The 20198-nt window shown below is 42.4% G+C and overlaps 2 protein-coding genes across 10 annotated transcripts in view; one reads left to right on the forward strand and one right to left on the reverse strand.

Annotated features, from left to right (window-relative positions):
- The window catches only part of USP6NL (USP6 N-terminal like), a 140189-nt gene that overhangs the window by 29344 nt on the left and 90647 nt on the right, over nt 1–20198 (reverse strand). For 6 of the 8 annotated variants that reach the window (XM_020892951.2, XM_020892970.2, XM_070471969.1 and 3 more), the window contains 2 exons: nt 13930–13969; nt 61–141 (listed from right to left, as the gene is read on the reverse strand). In XM_020892951.2, the coding sequence (XP_020748610.2) occupies nt 61–141; nt 13930–13969 (121 nt within the window). Of the gene's footprint in view, nt 1–60; nt 143–13929; nt 13970–20198 lie in introns of those variants that run through there. The other 2 variants (XM_070471971.1, XM_070471972.1) reach the window with 2 other exon arrangements.
- Nucleotides 7045–7579, forward strand: LOC110136967 (protein phosphatase 1 regulatory subunit 14A-like). Of its 2 annotated transcripts, XM_020893098.2 has the most exons (2): nt 7045–7233; nt 7312–7579. In XM_020893098.2, the coding sequence occupies exons 1-2, from the start codon at nt 7045–7047 to the stop codon at nt 7471–7473; spliced, it is 351 nt and encodes a 116-aa protein (XP_020748757.1). In that variant the 3' UTR covers nt 7474–7579. The 2 variants fall into 2 exon arrangements, with proteins under 2 accessions (XP_020748757.1, XP_020748748.1); XM_020893089.2 differs by having other exon boundaries at nt 7045–7579.

The following is a 20198-nucleotide window of genomic DNA, read 5'->3' on the forward strand; positions in this document are numbered from 1 at the left end:
TTTACTGGGAAAATGCACATTGAATTTGCATTTTTCATAAGGAAGTAATATTTTAATTACCTTTTCAGTGTTCTTGTATTTTTCCCATCCTTTGAGCATTTTCAACCATTTAGTAGTTCTTTCAATTTCCAGGTGCTTTTGCTAAAAATAAAATTGAAATTCACTATTATTGTTTGTTTCAGACTTCTTTTACTTACAATTACCAAAAAATGTCAAGGAAAATGCTGCTGAAAAAAAGAACTACAAAAAAAGTTATGCAACATTGGACAGCCAATATCTTCACTTTTAAAAAAATAGTTGGGACACTTGATTACTGCTGTATCAATAGTACTCTCTTGCTTAAGTTAAAACACACAGGAGAGACAGGTAAAGACAGAGGAGTCACTCATATTTTCTAACATTTCAAATTAATCTAACTCTGGGTATTTTCCCTGGAGAAGGGCATGGCAACCCCCTCCAGTATTCTTGCCTGGAGAATCCCCGTGGACAGACGAGCCTGGCGGGCTACAGTCCATAGGGTCACAAAGAATCGGACATGACTGAGCGACTAGGCACTTGGTATTTTACAAAGTTAATTAATTTCAATGTATAACAAAAACTACTGTAATGATGTAAAGTAATTAGCCTCCAACTAATTAAAAAAAAAAAAAAAAAAAGTTAAGCCAAAAGGAAATTTTAAATTATTTTGAAACATCTTTATGAAGCAACAAAAAACACAACTTCAAAATTCCATTCTCTTCTTTAACACTGTACTAACTTGTGGCATTTTAATTCTTTCAGTGACAAAGGTGGTTTTTGTAAAGAACTGGATATTACTGGGAGATCATTACATAACTAGCATTATGCTAGTGAAAACTGTACAAAGCAACTGTTGCTGCCCTTGGGAAAGCTCACCATCTGCTCAAGGGCACCTGACAGGGAACAAGCAGTGCTGGGCCTAGAGGCAGAGAGGGCGACAAGTCCTGTGGCGGCAGCAATGGTACCCACCCAGGACGGCAGAGGAGGCGCGCATGAGCGAAGAGCTGAAAGACCGTCAGAGTTTTCATCAAGTGCAAAATTCAGAGAGCACGGACAGATACACTCCTCAGGCAATGCAGCACCGCAGGGGCTAAAAAAGGGTGCTTCCAGGGCTGAGGCCGAGCACACGGTCGGCGGTCTCGACTGTCACTAAATTAAGATTCTGGGCGAAGCTGGGAACAGGGTGGAAGGGGCGGAGGGGGCTAAGGGAGCGGGGGAGATGGTAGAGAAAAGGCTTCTCCCTCCCTCTGGTTTCTAGGAGAAGGGATTTTTCCCTAAGTCCTCCAGCCTGCCCTCCAAGCTCTTATTAACTCTCATGGTGGTAGAGTGACTTATCTGGTCGGTACATTCAGAAAAAAAGACCTGGGTGTACAGCCCTCTCTTCTTCCCTTTGCGGGCCCAGCCTACACTCAGAAAGCACAAGGGTAGGCCGCGACCAGGGAAGCGAGTCTCTCCTCAGTCCAGGCGGCCCCCCGCTGCTGCGCGCCTGACCTCCTTCCCCCAGCGACACCTCCCTCCATGAAGGCCAACGTGCCTGTGGCATCTCACTGCCTGGGAAAGGGCCGCGGGGTCCACACCTAGTGATCAGCTTTTGTGAGAACAAAACAACAGAATTCCTAGGAGCAAGCGAGCTACTGCTGTTCTGTTAATTCTCCTGGATGGCAGCATGTTCTCCCCTGAAGGCCTCTGTAAGTGCATTAAGTGCATCTAAAGAGCGAAGGAAACAAGACCACACAGGAAAGAACAGTTCTGAAGGACATTTTATGCTCAAAAATGTATGCTCACTACAACCCTATGAGGCCCAAAGGAGCCAACCGACTTCTCCACGTTCCCCTCTGGTCAGGTCAAAGCCAGGCTGTACGGCCCCAGGACCTGTGCGCTGGGCCGCCGTGTCCTAGGCCCTTGCCTCCACCCAGTCCTGGCTCTCCTCGGGGGAAATCTCAGCTCTTGGACAAATCCAGCCCCCAAAAGGCAGATGGCACAGGCCCACCATCAATATTTTTAGATGCAAAAGAAGCATAAAATCCCAAAGAAAATCCTGAATTTAGGAAAAGATTCTCACCAATCAGAATATTTTTATGCAATTTTGGGGGGAGGATTATATCCTTAAAACTCTTTAATTACTTCTCTACTCTGCTAAAAATTTTGATGGGTTTTTCATAACCAAAGATGATCACTTGTGAGCAAAAGATACTGTTATGATTCTCATTTTTCAAAAGATTAAGCATATTCTTCATTATATTATTAGTGATAAAATGCTACAGATGGTTCCAGAAATATGTTTAATTTTAAACCTCAGCAGGGCACTGAAATCTAATTAATGTTTCTGCTAAATGTGACTTCAGAGAAGGCCAAGCTGTGAAAAATTAAGACTGATCTAAGGAGCCATTCAGTCACTTGACTGTTCCGCACTTCCTCCCCTGACTTCCTCAAAGCTCAATCCCTTTCTCCACCAACAGGAAAGCACCAAATAATTCAAGCCAACCCAAGAGCATAATAACATATACTTTGCCAGGAAAAACCCTGCTGAGATCTAGCAGGTCTCCTGCTATCTTTCCTTTTTATGACTATTAAATTGTCAATAACTCACTTTAAGAAACAGCTATCCCTTTTTTTAAAAGGCACATTTTTGTGTTCTAACGCTTATCATATATACAGAGAGATTATTTTAAATGCTTCACATTCTTACATGCAAGCATAAAACACACATGCACAATTTTAAGAACGATTAAGTTGCTTTTCTTTCCCCTACAGCAAAAAAAGGAAAAACTTTGGGTAAAGCTCCCAGGCTGTAAGATTTTAAAATTATACACCAGTATAAAATTATACATTGGTATTCCATAGGGCTTAAGTGTTAACTCTGTATTGCTGTCAGATCAACTACACCAGATTTGAATGCACTCATGAATCTGTAATAAGCGGATAAAATATACTTTATCAGCAAAGATGCTACAGCTTAGCAACTCCAGAATTTATTCTGAAAACACATGTGACAAATATGAACTTAAATGCTCTAGAAAAAAAGGCTTGCCGTGGACTCACTGACACCAAGACACTAGAATAAGAGCAGCAAGGTAGAACCACACCTAGAAGTTCAGCAGACATGTCCAACTCCACACATCCAAAAGGACTTCCCTAAACATGGTGCTACCACCCCTCCCTTCCCTACTGTGAATTAACAGCACCACCAGCCACTAAGTCAATCAGCCTAAAAGCTGAGCTTTTCTGTCTTCCATTTATCTTCCTTCCAGACCCAAACTGCACTCTGCTGGTCCCACCCATGTCTCCTGCTTCCATCGCGTCCTCTGCCGGTTCTGGGGGGTGGGGGTGGGGGCAATGCTCATCCCTAGACAAGGGCAAGAACTCACAGGCAGCTCTGAGTGGCCTCAAGCCAGCCTCCACACTGCTGTGACCTTATAAGTGAGTCCCAGTTTAAAAAATCCTTCAACAACTACCCATTATCTACAATTAAAGTTCAATGCTCTAACACAGGATGACACAAACTCACCTTCTAGTTTTCTGCTACTCTGATGACCTGGTCATCTTGAACTATCTGTCATCCCCAACACACAATGTATTTTCATGCCTCTGTTAGGGATCTATACAAAACTGCTATTAAATAACTCTGTTGACTTTCTACACCTACATCTTACTTTCTCTAATTTTTACTGAAACATTTCAAACCTGCAGAAAGTTGGAAGACCAATGCACCATATATGCTTCAGCAAAATCCATCAACTACTAACATTTTGCCAGATTTAATCTATTTATATTGGGGTGCTTTTTTATTGGGGGGTGCGCTGAGCTATTAGAAAATCACAGACATCATGAACACTCCAAATATTTACCTAAGAATAAGACACATTATCCTATATAATCATAGCACCACTATCACACTCCTTCAAGAAATTTAAAACTGGTTCATTATTTGGTAACAAACCATCCATATACCAAACTCCCCACTAGTCTCAAAAGTGTCTGTAAAGCTGTTTTTCTTTAGGTGGGGTGGAGAGAAGACATCTCTTTAGTTCCCTTTACTCTAGAACAGTCTCTTGGCTTTTGTCTTTCATGATGTTGATTTTTGAAGCGTCTAGTCTGCACTATCTGACTTCATCTAATTGTTTCCCTGAGATTTTGGTGGGAATACTACATAACAGATTTTGTGTCCTTATGGCATCCACTGACAGCTCATGCTGATCTGTATCATTATCTGTGATGTAACTTTTGATGCCTTGGTTAAGTGGTATTTGCCCAACTTCTCTGTTAACAGAGACATTCCCTTTTGCATCTAATATGTAATCTGGGTGGTGCACTTTAAGATAACATGGACATCCTGCTCCTTAACAACTCTGCTCAGTGATCTTCTCATCCACTATAATTTCTGCCTGAATCAATTCTGATTCTGATGGTGGTAAAATGGTTTTTTAACTTTTTCATGTGTGTGTGGTAATTTTTTTTTTATCATTTTTGTGGGTTTTTTTCATCTCATTCTTTCTATATTACTAACTGATATTTTTCTATTAAAATGTTTTCCCTCCTGAGTCCTTTCCAATTTGTAATATCACTATGGTGTAAAGATAGTCTAGTCAAGGCTATGGTTTTTCCAGTAGTCATGTATGGATGTGAGTTGGACTATAATGAAAGTTGAGTGCCACAGAATTCATGCTTTTGAACTGTGGTGCTGGAGAAGACTCTTAAGAGTCCCTTGTACTGCAAGGAGATCCAACCAGTCCATCCTAAAGAAAATCAGTCCTGAATATTCATTGGAAGGACTGATGTTGAAGCTGAAATTCCAATACTTTGGCCAACTGATGCGAAGAACTGACTCATCTGAAAAGACCCTGATGCTGGGAAAAATTGAAGGCAGAAGGAGAAGGGGATGACAGAGGATGAGATAGTTGGATGGCATCACTGACTCAATGGACACAAGTTTGAGTAAACTCCCGGGAGTTGGTGATGGACAAGGAGGACTGGCATGCTGCACTCCATGGGGTCACAAAGAGTCAGACATGACTAAGCGACTGAACTGAACTGATGGTGTAAAGAACTATTTTATTCATTCAATGTGTTATAATCCATTATTATCATCATTATTACTTTTGAGGCTCAAGTCGTCCCAAATTTGGTTGGACTGCCTCTTACCTGGTTGTAGATGTCCCTCTTCAAGTGGATCCTTTAGACATGCCCGATCTGATGCAAATTAATTCAGGTTCACGTTATACTTTTTCTATCCTAGACCTAGATCATCCATTTCTTTAAAGAAACAGGGGTACTTTTTCAGGGGGAATGGCTATTAGATGTGCTCATCATTGCAGTTTTTAAAATCACACAGGAGACCCCAGCACAAGAAAATTCTACTCCCCTGAGAATGTCACGCCAACACATATCAAAAGGAAAAGTTTCCATCTGAAGCTTGCAGTCTGATACCTGATCATCTTAAAATTGATATCTCCTCTGAATCAAGACTGGCCCCTCACAGTGGGGCAAGCAGGGTTTAAGGATGAAAAATGGGACCAATATCTTCTTTGTTGCCTCAATCTCTAGTGATACTATACTTTAAGCCCATGCAGAACTAATTAAATAGGAAGTACTTAACAAATGCTGCATGACCCACCCAGTATGAAGTAACCCTGTATTGGGTCCAACACTCCTCCTGCTCCTAACATGATCAATAACCTACACAGTAAAGGCTAACCATATATACAGTGCATGGATGAATATTAAGCAGTCTTCTCTTCTAGAATAAGAAATCTTAGAACTTTACAGAAGTTCAAGTCTTCAGATGTTTTTTTGAATATTAGGATGTGTGACTTTAGACAGCTGGGCCATGCCACGCACTCCTCAACCTCACCAGCAGAGGTCAGGAGAGGATAAGGAGTGCAAGAAGTAGACACGTGTTTTGACAGAAGAATGACATTGAAAAGTCATGTATTATGAGTAAGATTTCACAGCACATAAAATTAAGATATAATTTTAAAAATCTGAATAGGCTCCAATATTCCATTAAGCTATGCAAAATATCACACTGCAAAAACGAATAGCTGAATCCAAGAAAATTCATAGTTTTACATATCCTTTCCTCCTAATTAAAAGCATCAATAAGCTCAAAGAAACAATATAATCCATTATTAATAGTGTTCCCTGCAGAGTAAATATAATCAGTGTGTTTATTTGTTAATGTGTCTGTTTAGGGGAATCCAAAGCACTCTGCAAATACCAACACCAATCCTCTTATGAAGGCCTGATTTCTACTACCCCTATTTTCAACAGAGAATTGCCTTATGTTAAAAAACAAACGAACAAACAACAACAAAAAAACCCACCACCACAAAGCTGGAACTAAAGCCCTGAGACTACTCTGCATCAGTGCACATTTCTTCTCAAATGGCAGGCAGGAAGTTCACACTGCAAGTGGATGCTTCATGAAGACTAATAAACACTTATAGCTTCGGCAAGGCTATCATTTCCACTGATTTATTCAATGCAGCAATATATGCAGAAATTTTTATTAGTTTTCTAGAAATGGTAGACCTTGAACATTTGGTCTAGGCAGTCACTGAAGAACACGTGGACTAAGATGAAACCTGAAAACTTGGGGGAAATCTGGATAAACTAAAAAGTTTCCAGCCTCAGACTGCTTTTCATGTGTCTAGAGTTCTCATCCCACTTTGAAGAAACCAAAGCTGTGAAAGGCAAGTCACACAATGTGAGCTCAGTTTATGGACGAGGGTAGAACGGCATCTCATCAGAATGCCCTCTCCCAGTGAGATATTGACAGGGAATATAAAACTGTCTCGTGTTGGAACCAGCAACAGCCGCTGGCTTCCCGAGGGCGCAGCGGCCAGTCCTAGCGCTGCAGGCGGGGAAACTGAGGCCTGGGGCGGTCGGGGTGGGGCAGTCGGGGCGGGGCCGCCCCCGCCCCCAGCCGGTCCCGCCCCGAGCCGGTCCCGCCCCGGCCCATAAGAGGCCCCCTGGGCGCCCGGCGAAAGCGCACAGCGCAGCGCCAGGGCCGGGGCCAGGACCACCATGGAAGCGCAGCGGCTGGGCAGGCTGCAGGCTCCATCACGGGCCCGGGGGCCGGGGGGCAGCCCCGGGCGGCTGCAGAAGCGGCACGCGCGCGTCACCGTCAAGTATGACCGGCAAGGGCTGCAGCGGCTGCTGGACGTGGAGAAGTGGATCGACGGGCGCTTGGAGGAGCTGTACCACGGCAGGGAGGCAGACATGCCCGATGAGGTCAACATCGATGAATTGTTGGAATTAGAGAGTGAAGAAGAGAGAAGCCGGAAAATCCAGGGACTCCTAAAGTCGTGCACGAACCCCACAGAGGACTTCATCCAGGAGCTGCTGGCGAAGCTGCGAGGCCTCCACAAGCAGCCAGGCCTCCGTCAGCCCAGCCCCTCCGGCAACCGCAGCCTGAGCCCCCGCCAGGGCCGAGCCCGGACCGCGCCACCCTGACCCTCTCTGGCCTCCGTGACCTGCTCCGTCTCCCCCCCACCCAATGCCGTCCTGGCTTGTTTATAAGTTGTATTTAATGGTTCCGTAACAATAAAACAAAAACAAAAACAAAAACCTGTCTTGTGTTAAACTGTTAAGGTATGCATGTCATTTCTTAGTGGTTTCCTTGTATATTAAACTCTTTATAAACAATCCATTAATTGTAACTTGAATTCCATTGGGTAAACAGGTCTTTTACTGTACAGGCAAGTCTCTTAAAAAAAAATTAAAAACAAACAACCTCCCCCAAGCATGTATGTATCCTCTACAATGTTTTGTCTCTTATTTCTTCTTTCCTTAACTGTCACATTTTTTGAATCATCTATAATAGTGATTCCCATACTTCTGAATTTTTTAGACCAGGAAATCGTTTTGAAAGGGGAAGAGAGAAGGCATTGGAGAGAAAAGTCAGTATTGTAATGGATTGCCAGATTTTTATTCTCCCAAATATAGACATATTTTGTTGAAAGACACCTTCCAACTCTTTTCTCTCTAATTTCTCAAATAAAGCACGCTGTCACATTCGAAATGACAAGCTCCGCCAGCCTTTAACTCTGCGTTTCATGACAGAACACATCCTTTTGTTCACCTGGTCATTCACTCAGCCACCATTTACTGAGCACACACTACGTGCCCTGCTCTGGGTTCTGTGGCTGCAACAGTGAACAAAGCAGAGGAAACCCCCTTCAGAGAGATTACATCCTAGTGTGGAAACAGACAAAATACAGACCTAAGTAAAATGCTGAGTAACTTGGACAGTGTTAGCGCTAAGAGAGAAATAAAGGATGCAGAGGGTAGCTAGCGTGTGTGGGGGAGGAGCGCCCAGTCTTGTTGTTCTTGGGGGTCGGGGGTTGTGGGGAGGGACCTGACAGGCAAGTCAGGGAGCACTAAGGAGGCCTGTGGGAGAGCAAGAGCCAGAAACCAGGCACGCGCAGCTCTGAGGCTGTCCTCAGGACCCTCCCTTCTGCTGTGGGTAAGATGGGGGGTCGGCATCACACTCCCCTCAGAAGTGACGTTATCCCTCTTACTCTCCCAGTGAGCAAACAGGCTGTGGGGAGAAGGAGGGGCGCGCTGCAGAAGCAGGGAGCCGGAAGCTCCAGAAGAGGCTCCAGGGAACCAGGAGCAGAAGAGGAGATGCCGGGAAGGCGGCAGACTGGACTCATGGTGAGCTGAGCTAACAGAGGAGGTGTGCGGTGAAAGAGGACATCAGAGACAACTCGGGGAGATTTTAGACAGCAAACTGGATGGGTGGAGCTGCCACTGGCCTGCTCACAGATGTCCTTGAAGAGAGAGAAGTTCCAGGCCTGAGCCCCGAGGCATAGTAGAAAGAATAAAGATGGAGGAGACGAGAAGGAACAAGCAGAGGACACCAAGAAGGAGCAGCAGGAGTGGAAACAAGAAGGGGTCCTGGGGGACAACACAACACAGGCTGACCTCCAGAAACAAGAGAAAGTCAGATAGTAACCTACCTTTATGCCTGAAGCAACTGGACAGAGAAATGAAGAACCCCAGGATTAGTAGAAGAAAAGAAATCATAGAACTTAGGGCAGTAGTAAATGAAAAAGAAACAAAGGCTACAGTAAAGATCAACAAAGCCAAAAGTTGCTTCTTTGAGAAGATAAATAAAACAGAAAAACCATTAGCCAGACTCATCAACAAAAAAAGGGAGAATAAAAAAAAAAAAATATAGAAATGAAAAATGGAGAAATCACAGCAGACAACAAAGAAATACAAAGGATCATAAGAGACTACTATCAGCAACCATATGACAATAAAATGGACAACTTGGAAGAAATGGATGAGGTCTTTAAAAAGTATAACCTTCCAAAACTGAACCAGGAAGAAATAGAAAATCTTAACAGACCCATCACAAGCACAGAAATCAAAACTGTAATAAAAAATCTTCCAACAAACAAAAGCCCAGGACCAGATGACTTCACAGGTGAATTCTACCAAAAATTTTCTTCCAGAAAATTGCAGAGAAAGGTAAACTTCCAAACTCATTCTATGAGGCCACCACCACCCTGATACCAAAACCAGACAAAGATACCACAAAAAAAGAAAACTACAGGCCAATATCACTGATGAACATAGATGCAAAAATCCTCAACAAAATTCTAGCAAACAGAATCCAACAACATATTAAAAAGATCATACATCATGACCAAGTGGGCTTTATCCCAGGGATGCAAGGATTCTTCAATATTCACACATCAATCAATGTGATAAACCACATTAACAAATTGAAAGATAAAAACCACATGATTATCTCAATAGATGCAGAGAAAGCCTTTGACAAAATTCAACATCCATTTATGATAAAAACCCTCCGAAAAGCAGGCATAGAAGAAATATACCTGAACATAATAAAAGCCATATATGATAAATCCACAGCAAACATTATCCTCAATGGTGAAAAATTGAAAGCATTTCCCTTAAAGTTAGGAACAAGACAAGGGTGCCCACTCTCATCACTACTATTCAACCTAGTTTTGGGAGTTTTAGCCACAGCAATCAGAAGAAAAAGAAAAAAAGGAATCCATATTGAAAAAGAAGTAAAACTCACTGCAGATGACATGGTCCTCTACAGAGAAAACCCTAAAGATACCACCAGAAAATTACTAGAGCTAATCAATGAATATAGTAAAGTTGCAGGATATAAAATTAACACACAGAAATCCCTTGCATTCCTATACATTAACAATGAGAAAACAGAAAGAGAAATTAAGGAAACAATTCCATTCTTCATTGCAGTGAACAGAATAAAATACTTAGGAATATATCTACCTAAAGAAACAAAAGGCCAAACACTGATGAAAGAAATCAAAGAGGACACAAATAGATGGAGGAATATACCATATTCATGGATCGGAAGAATCAATATAGTGAAAATGAGTATACTATACAAAGCAATCTATAGATTCAATGCAATCCCTATCAAGCTACCAATGGTATTTTTCACAGAACAAATAATTTCACAATTTGTATGGAAATACAAAAAACCTCAAATAGCCAAAGCAATCTTGAGAAAGAATGGAACTGGAGCAATCAACCTGCCTGACTTTATACTACAAAGCTACAGTCATCAAGACAGTATGGTACTGGCACAAAAACAGAAAACCCAGAGATATATCCACACACCTATGGACACCTTATCTTCGACAAAGGAGGCAAGACTATACAATGGAGAAAAGACAATCTCTTTAACAAGTAGTGCTGGGAAAACTGGTCAACCACCTGTAAAAGAATGAAACTAGAACACTTTCTAACACCATACACAAAAATAAACTCAAAATGAATTAAAGATCTAAACGTAAGAGCAGAAACTATAAAACTTCTTGAGGAAAACACTGGCAAAACTCTCTAACATAAATCACAGCAGGATCCTCTATGACCCACCTCCCAGAGTAATGGAAATAAACACTAAAATAAACAAATGGGACCTAATTAAACTTAAAAAGCTTTAGCACAATGAAGGAAACTGTAAGCAAGGTGAAAAGACAGCCTTCAGAATGGAAGAAAATAAGAGGAAATGAAGCAACTGACAAAGAATTAATCTAAAAAATATACAAGCAGCTCCTGCAGCTCAATACCAGAAAGATAAATGACCCAATCAAAAAATGGGCCAAAGAACTAAACAGACATTTCTCCAAAGAAGACATACAGATGGCTAACAAACACATGAAAAGATGCTCAACATCATTATCAGAGAAATGCAAATCAAAACCACAATGAGGTACCATCTCACACTGGTCAGAATGGCTGCTATCCAAAAGTCTACAAACAATAAATGCTGGAGAAGGTGTGGAGAAAAGGGAACCCTCTTACACTGTTGGTGGGAATGCAAACTAATACAGCCACTATGGAGAACAGTGTGGAGATTCCTTAAAAAGCTGGAAATAGAACTGCCATATGACCCAGAAGTCACACTGCTGGGCATACACACCGAGGAAACCAGAATTGAAAGAGACACGTGCACTTCAATGTTCATCGCAGCACTGTTTATAATAGCCAGGACATGGAAGCAACCTAGATGTCCGTCGGCAGACGAATGGATAAGAAAGCTGTGGTACATATACACAGTGGAATATTACTCAGCTATAAAAAGAATATATTTGAATCAGTTCTGATGAGGTGAATGAAACTGGAGCCTATTATACAGAGTGAATTAAGTCAGAAAGAAAAACACCAACACAGTATATTAATGCATATATATGGAATTTAGAAAGATGGTAACGATGACCCTATGTGCAAGACAACAAAAGAGACACAGATATAAAGAACAGACTTTTGGACTCCGTGGGAGAAGGCGAGGGTGGGATGATTTGAGAGAATAGCATTGAAACATGTAAATTACCACATGTGAAATAGATCACCAGTCCAAGTTCAATGCATGAAACAGGGCACTCAATACCAGTTGTCCCAGGACACTGGGACAACCCTGAGGGAGGAGATGGGGAGAAAGGTGGGAGCGGGGTTCAAGATGGGGGACACATGTACACCCATGGCTGATTCATGTCAATGTATGGCAAAAACCACTACGATACTGTAGAGTAATTAGCCACCAATTAAAATAAATTATTAATCACAAAAAAGAGAACATGTGAGAGTGAGAGGCCAACCAACCACATAACAGTGGGAGGGAGCGGGGAACTGAGGACCTGGGGCAACAGTACAGAGGAGAAGTGAGAAGCACGAGCGAGGGCATCAGCTGAGCAAGGCCAGAGGCAGCGGCACTGGGGGCTTGAGAGGGAAGAGGAAAGGGCACTAGTTCAAGTGGGAGCAGAAATTCACCAGGAAGGCATGGCGTGAAGTCCAGGCAGCATAAACGTGCAGCTGAGGTTTGAGATCCTGGATGCAATGTAAAGCCGTTCATCCCGGTTGGGAGTCTTCCCCGGTTGCACACAGCCACTCCGGCGCTGCGGGGGCAGGAAGGCTAGCTCAGAAGAAGCAGGACAGGGGAGGTCCCGCCCTGAGGTGGGAAGAGACGGGGTTGAAGACCTAACAGTGATGGGATCCAGGGGGTCCAAGGATAAGCCAAGTCAGGGCACTAACAGAAAGAGGATGGCCAGAGGGGAGACACCAGCTAAACCCTGTGTGTGTGTCCACGTCCAAGTGGAGCGGTAGGAGCTCCCCAGGAGCAGAGCTGGTAGAAAGCGCTGCACCATCATTTCCTTCTCCGGCAACCCAGGGCCACAGGGACCAGCCTTCTCCTCCAGCAGCACTGCCCTCACATGACATGAGTACCAGGCCCCGAAAGCCACGTTTACGTCCCTCAACTGTCTCCCCTGGCCTGCCTCCAGTCACTGCCGAGCAGCTAGCATTACAGAAACAGAAACTACGTCATGTTTTCCTGATATTCCAGGCCACTGCCTTGATTCTAGACCCACACCTGACACATTGTTGCTAAGCAGTAATACAGCTTTATTAAAAGAAATTCCTTTGCCCAAACATCACGGTTATGACACAAACAGAATCAGGTAGTCAGTGGAGAATTCAACCTCAGGAAATACCTACAGGGTTCTCTACATGGCATATGTAAAGTAGCAATTTTATCCAGTGTTATACTACAGTATTAATTTTCAGAAGATTTTGATTTTAGATTCCCTAAAATGCTTTTCAAATTCCAGCACCAAGTTTACCTCCATTATGTGAAACTCAGCCTCGTTTACCCAATAAACATAAATGAACAGACTAGTGTCCCTGATCAACAGTCTCCCTCTCCATTCATGAATTCCTACAGTTCATTTTTTGGTAGATGAGAAAAATGGGGAGGCGGGGAGGGGACTCCATGGGACTCGGAATGCTCAGTCCCTACATGTCAGCACACCCAGCTGTGGAGCCAGGCCCCCAGCCAAGCACAATGAGAAAGGGGAACTACTCAGTTACCAAAACCGGACAGGTTTACTATATATAAGACTTAAGTCTAAAATGCAAACATACTTATTTGACTACAGCAAACTCTTTTTGTAGTCATCTGCGGGAGGTGCAGAGGAAATCTTGTGACACAGCTGTATTGCCAAGAGCGGCTGGTCTGGACCAGGGCTGAAGGAGCCATGTGGTGCGGGAGAGGTGCCCAGGCAACATGACACCTCAGGGGCCTGGGGTCCTGAGCGTGTGCTCTCAGCAGGCCCACGTCCCGAGGCGGCCTCGCCCGAGAACCACCATCCCGTGCAGGCTCTGCCAACGGCCACCCCTCCTTTCGTCCAAGTACCTACAGAAGTTCCATAAAATCTAAAGTTGTTTCACCATTAATCTAACTATTTTCTTACAGTGATATTTGGAGGGTCAAATTTTAATGCTGACAGCAGCACTGACAGATAATAAGGGAACCCTCAATCACAAAAGTGGCAACTTTTCTTCCTCTGAAGAGCGGAATTCCCCAATAATGAAAAATGAACAGAGAACTGGACTTACCCGTTCCATAGCTGCATTGTGATATGGGAGCTCCTCCTCACTGCAGAGGAAAAACAATGGGTGTGAAATAGCTGAAATCAGGGCAAATTTTTTTTAAAAAATTATAAATCTGTAGGTACACACAATGTCCAACCATCTACCTGTCATCACAAGAGTTATGTAAGCTTCCATTCCACCACATTCAGCATAAAACAATGAGCTATTCTATAAACAGGTTTCCCAGGTGGCTCAGTGTTAAGGAATCTGCTTGCCAATGCAGAAGACGTAGGTTTGATCCCTGGGTCAGGAAGATCCCCTAGAGAAGGGAATGGCAACCCCACTCCAGTATCTTTGCCTGGAGAGTCCCATGGACAGAGGAGCCTGGAGTGCTACAATTCCATGGGGTTGCAAAAGAGTCGGACACAACTGAGAGACTTAAACAACAACATTCTGAAACCACATCTCCTGTCTTCAAATCTCTAGACCCGCTCTGCCCAATCTCGTCATCTTTAGCCACAGGTGGCTGTTTAATTTTAAATGTAAAATAAAATGAAGTTAAAGTAGAAGTTCAGCCATCAGCCTCCCAAGCCATAACTCAGCTACCACACTGAACAGTATGGATACAGGGGACAACACCTCCACGAACGCTGCAGAAAGTTCCGCTGGACAAGACTGCTCTAGTCCAGGGGTCAACAACACTTTCCTGCAAGAACAGCATATATTTTAGGCTTCGTGGACCATACAGTGTTGTCTTTTTCATAATTACTCAACTCTGATGTCATACTGTGAAAGCAGATGCTGACAGCATGTAAACCAGATGTGGCTTAATCCCCATAAAACGTTTACAAAAACAGGTGGAGAGCTGGATTTGGCCCAGAGGCCATCATTTGCCGACCTCTATCCAAGACCATCACCTCCACTCTTTGTCTCAAACTAGCCCGTAACAAATGAGTGTTCAAAACAATTAGTATAAGGAAACAAAACTGCCTCCCATAGATTTAAGAATAAACAGGCAAAGCCTCGTTTGTCAAAACTTCAGAAAGAATAACTTTTTAATGTACAATGGAAGATCAAATCCATTTCTCTGAGACAGTAATTTTGTGATATCACCTTCATTATAAAACATTCAGAGACTCTTGTATTAACTGTCAGTAATGTAAAAATAACTATCTGTACTATCCATAAACAGTGTTATGTGCTTTGAGTTGCTCTATCAGTGGTATTGATGTTTTGACAAGTGAGTGGAAGTCACTCGGTCATGTCCGACTCTTTGTGACCCCATGGACTGTAGCCTGTCAGGCTCCTCTGTCCATGGAATTCTCCAGGCCAGAATACTGGAGTGGGTAGCTGTTCCCTTCTCCAAGGGATCTTCCCAACCCAGGGATCAAACCCAGGTCTCCCGCATTGCAGGCAGATCCTTTACCATCTGAGCCACCAGGAAGTCTGGTTTTGACAAGATCTATACATATTTTTGCCTTTCTCTTCATACCAGATAATAACACTTTTAGGAACACAATACATTAGTATACAAGAGTCCAGTGTTTTCAAAATCGTTCTTTTGCTACTCTGAAGAGTTCTTAGGTGAAGCATAAAGCTATAGCAACAAAACTGACCACAAAGTGTTAAGAGCTGAAAGAGATCTCAGAGAGCTAGTACAACCCCTCATTTCACAGATAAGAAAACTAACATTTTCACTCAGTCACCATCACTTACCCTAATACAGAGATGTTCAGCATTATCTAACCCAGTGGGTTCAAACTTAGATATGTATCTATTTTCAGATTGTGTAAGAGTGTATGAAAAACAGGCTAAGAAATCAATTCTCAAGAAGAAAAGAAATTTTGAAGATTCTGAAGTTGCTTTTTTATAAGTGGCTACTCATCTGTTTCTTTTCCTTTTTAAAATAGCCTTTGTTATGCTCTTAGTCTGACTTTCCCTGCTAATTTGTGATCTGATCACTGGGATCAGTGATGAATGAATGGCACGCATCCATTCTTCACTGACTAGCAGCAGAAGGCCTGCGAACATCACTGGGACATACCAGCTAAGTGATGAGGTCAGCAGGGACATCTTGAAAGAATAAGAACATCTGGCAACTTCTGGGTGCACCAAGAGTGGTATCTCTGGGGTGAGTGGGCTGCCGGGGCAAGAGCAACCTTCTGTGTGGCTGACGTGAGCATATCCTGACCTAACACTAAACATTCCTAACTGCAAATGAAGTGCCATCTCTGGCTGCCACCACAGGTCAAGTTCTTCAGCGTCCTCCCATTCACTAGACAAGACTAACAGGCCTAACTGTGCCTGCTATCAACACTGAACCAGAACCAAGCATTGCATGTGTCTGTGGAAAGATGGGAATCATCTGCTCAGGCTACATGGTCTGCATCAGGCAGATCCTGTAGAATGAATCCACCTCTGGCAACCACCAATATGTTCTCTATATGGATGAGTTTGGGTTTTTCTGTTTTTAGATTTCACATACAAGTGAGCATTTGTCTTTCTCTGACTTATTTCACTTAGTAGAGTTCCATCAGGGTTTATCTCTGTTGTTGCTAATGGTAGAATTTCCTTCTTTTCTATGTGTGAGTAATATTCCACTGTAGATAAACACCACATTTCCACTTATCAGTTGATGGACATTTAGGTTCTTTCTGTGTCTTGGCTACTGAGAATAATGCTGCAATGAACATGGTGGATGCAGATATATTTTTGAGTTAGTGCTTTCATTTCTTTCAGATACATATTCAAAAGTAAAGTTGCTGGATCATATGGCAGTACTATTTTCAATTTCTTTGAGAAACCTCCGTACTATTTTTCATAGCAACTGCATCAATTTACACTTCCACCAATAGTGTGCAAGGGTTCTCTTTTCTCCACATCTTTGACAAAACTTACTTCTTGTCTCTTTGATGATATCCATTCTAACAGGAACAACATGATACTGCACTGTGATTTGGCTTGGCATTTGCCTCATGATTAGTGATGCTGAACACACTTTCATGGACTTGTTCATCATCTGTACATCAAGTATCTATTCAGATCCTCCGCTCATTCTTGGATTGTTTGGAGGGTTTTTTTGGCTAGAGTTATACAAGTTCTTTATATATTTTGGGTATTAATCCTTATCAGATATATGATTTGCAAGTCTTTTCTCCCATTCAGTAGACTGCCTTTTCATTTTGTTCATGGTTTCCTTAAGGAAATGGCAACCCACTCCAGTATTCTTGCCTGGAGAATCCCATGGAGGGAGCAGCCTGGTAGGCTACAGTCCATGGGGTCGCAAAGAGTCAGACACAACTGAGCGACTTCACTTTCACTTTGCTATGCAGAAAGTTTTTACCTTGATGTAGTTCTACTTGCTTTTTGTTTGTTTGACTTTGCTTTTTGCATCAAATCCAAAAAATCATCACCAAGACCAATGACAAGGAGCTTCAGTTCAGTTCAGTTGCTCAGTTGTGTCTGACTCTTTGCAACCCCATGGACTACAGCACACCAGGCTTCCCTATCCATCACCAACTCCTGGAGCTTATTCAAACTCATGTCCATCGAGTCAGTGCATACCATGCAAGTTTTCTTTTAGCAGTTTCAGGTCTTATGTTCAAGTCTTTAAGCCACTTTGGGTTGCCCAAAAAGCTCATTCAGGTTTTTCCATAAGATGTTATGGAACACCACCATGCTCATTTATGTACTGTCTATGATTTTTTTAATGCTACCGCGGTAGAGTTCAATAGCTGTAACAATCACCATATGGTTCACAAAGCCAAGAAGTACTTAAGATCTAGTCTTCATGGAAATGTCTGCCTACCCCTGCTTTAGAAAACAAAGGCTGGTCCTCTAATGAGAAGAGGCACCTAGAGACTGCTTAAAGAAACCACCAAGCTGACAGCAAGAAGCTGTGCCTTGTACAGACACACTAAGTAAAAGCAACTACAGTCACAGCTGGAAATACAGGGACCTTACCTGATCTATTTGTTTTTTCAATCTGCCAGTAAGCTTAAAGGAACTACTAATTAGATTGTATGTACTTGTAGTTCTTCAATCAATAGCTCAGGTGGAGTATTTCTGCAACTATGAGATAAAGTTTCATTTGTAAACATAAAAGTTAGCTAACTTGTTAAAATCAGTTAGCTCAACATACTGACTAAATTTCACTTCAGATTTTGTAGCAAATTTTGTCTTAGATTAAAACTAGTCAAAATTAGTCAAAATTACTGGATGGGTAGAAGGAGTGAGTTCTCAAGATCCTGTATTTAAAACAGATACTCTTTAACAAAAACACCATTTTTCTGGCTTTCAAGTATTTATATAGTTATACTAAACTTCAGACAATGTATACACATTTTTAAGAAGTGGTTGAAAATCTGAGGCTTGGTGTTAATTTTATCTTTTTTTGAAAAAGTTTCCTTGTAATTCTTCTATTAATAACTAGTGGCCTAAAAGCATTATCTATCATTATCCAAATACCAAGCATTCTTTGTTGAGCAGTGACTATTTTTGAAAAAAAAAAAAAAAAAAGTTGAAAGTTCAAATACTGAAAGTTCTCTAAGTTCTTAAATAAGCTGGACTTCTCCAATCTCCAGATGCAAGTCCATCACAGGCACATAGCTGGGGACAGCTCCCCATTTCTGCATACGAAACAAAGATGATCCTGTTCCACCAGCAAGCCTGTTTGCCAACAGTTTTTATATTTATTGTGAAATCTGCTATAAAACCAAGTTAGTCCTGTGCCGTGTTAATTATGGTCATCCTTCTTTACATATAACAAGTAATTTAAGTTACAAAAAATGTCATGAAGTCAGCAGCCTTCAGAGAAGGCTACAAAGTTACTTTGTACCATTTTATTGATATTGACACTTAAAACCCATGTTTACCATAGAACCAATCAAAAATTACAAAGAACTAAAACAGCAGCAAGAAATGCTCTTTTGATCAACGTGTGACAGGGAGCAAGGTCTAGATGCCTGCGCCAGGTGACTTTATTCAATAGCGTAGAAAACCCCAGTCTACAGTGACCAGTGATCAGAAGTACCGGCAGCAACCTTGGAACAAAGCGTCTCACTGAAATGAGGCGCCGTAACAAAAATCAATACTTGTATGAAATTCCATAAAGCACAACACCACAGTCAACCCCGTTTCTATGTTCATCATTTTCCTTCATGGGGCCTGCTTTAGTTTTGCATCACGGAGTACATAAAAAATTCAGTGGGCTGGCCTGAGAACTGGTTCGGCCTTGTTTCCAAAGATTGGGTGAGCTCACCACTATCTAAGCGTCCATCTCAGTAGAGGAATCATTTCAAACAGGCCCCCTTCTTAGGCACTCTTCTTTTCCCCTTTAATTTTCCTCCAGGCATTTCAAAGAGCTTCAGTGATGTTTCTCTTATTAAAACTACAGAGGAGTAATAGTAACAGGCAGTAGAACGCACAAGTTCCCAACTCAGGCTCTGCCATGAGCTGCCAAGGTCAGCTCCTTGGAGTTACATTTACTGCAAGCAGGACCTGGGCAAGCTGTTTGACCTCTCTGTGTGTCCGTTCATCTTAAGAAAGATGAAAAGGGTACCTATGTCTAAGAGGTTTAGAAAGGAATAATCCATGTAGACAGCTCAGAACAGTGCCCAGCACAGAGTAAGTGCTCAATAAATATGAGCTATTATTAAGGTAAATCACTGGTCTATTTCCCACTAGAGACAAATGGACCTGAGCACAGAGGCGAACACAAATATGGAATAACTGAGTGTGATTTTTAGATTGCCAAATACAGGTTAGGCTTCTGGGCCAGAGCCTAGTTGTTATAAGCAATGAGGAAAGAGAATTTAGCTAACTCCCAGGCCCTTTTGGAATGTTAAGAGGTTTTCATATATGTTAGTGTTAATTGCTCAGTCACGTCCAACCCTTTGGGGCCCCATGGACTGTAGCCTGCCAGTTTCCTCTGTCCATGGAATTCTCCAGGTAAGAATACCGGACTGGGTTGCTGTGGGGAGAGAGCAAATTAGCCAAGATGGCATGTTCAGGTTCTCTTGCCCCACATTTTGTAAATAATGACTATGAAACGGCTGAGATCATCTATGGCACTGAACATGCACGTCAGGAGGTACTGTGTGCATATGTGAGCTAGGAGGCAGCAGCATTTAGTTCTGCGTCATGGCTGTGTCCATTGGGTCAGAATAGAGCACGTCTGCTGCTACGGCTGCTGCGTCATCCAGGAGAGAGGCTGTGTTGTGTTAGGTTATGCTATGTCTGTTGCATCAGCCAGGAGAGAATAAATGTGTCTGCAGTTTCTAGGGCTCCTTCCA

Source organism: Odocoileus virginianus, chromosome 9 (assembly GCF_023699985.2).
Source record: "Odocoileus virginianus isolate 20LAN1187 ecotype Illinois chromosome 9, Ovbor_1.2, whole genome shotgun sequence".
NCBI lineage: Eukaryota > Metazoa > Chordata > Mammalia > Artiodactyla > Cervidae > Odocoileus > Odocoileus virginianus.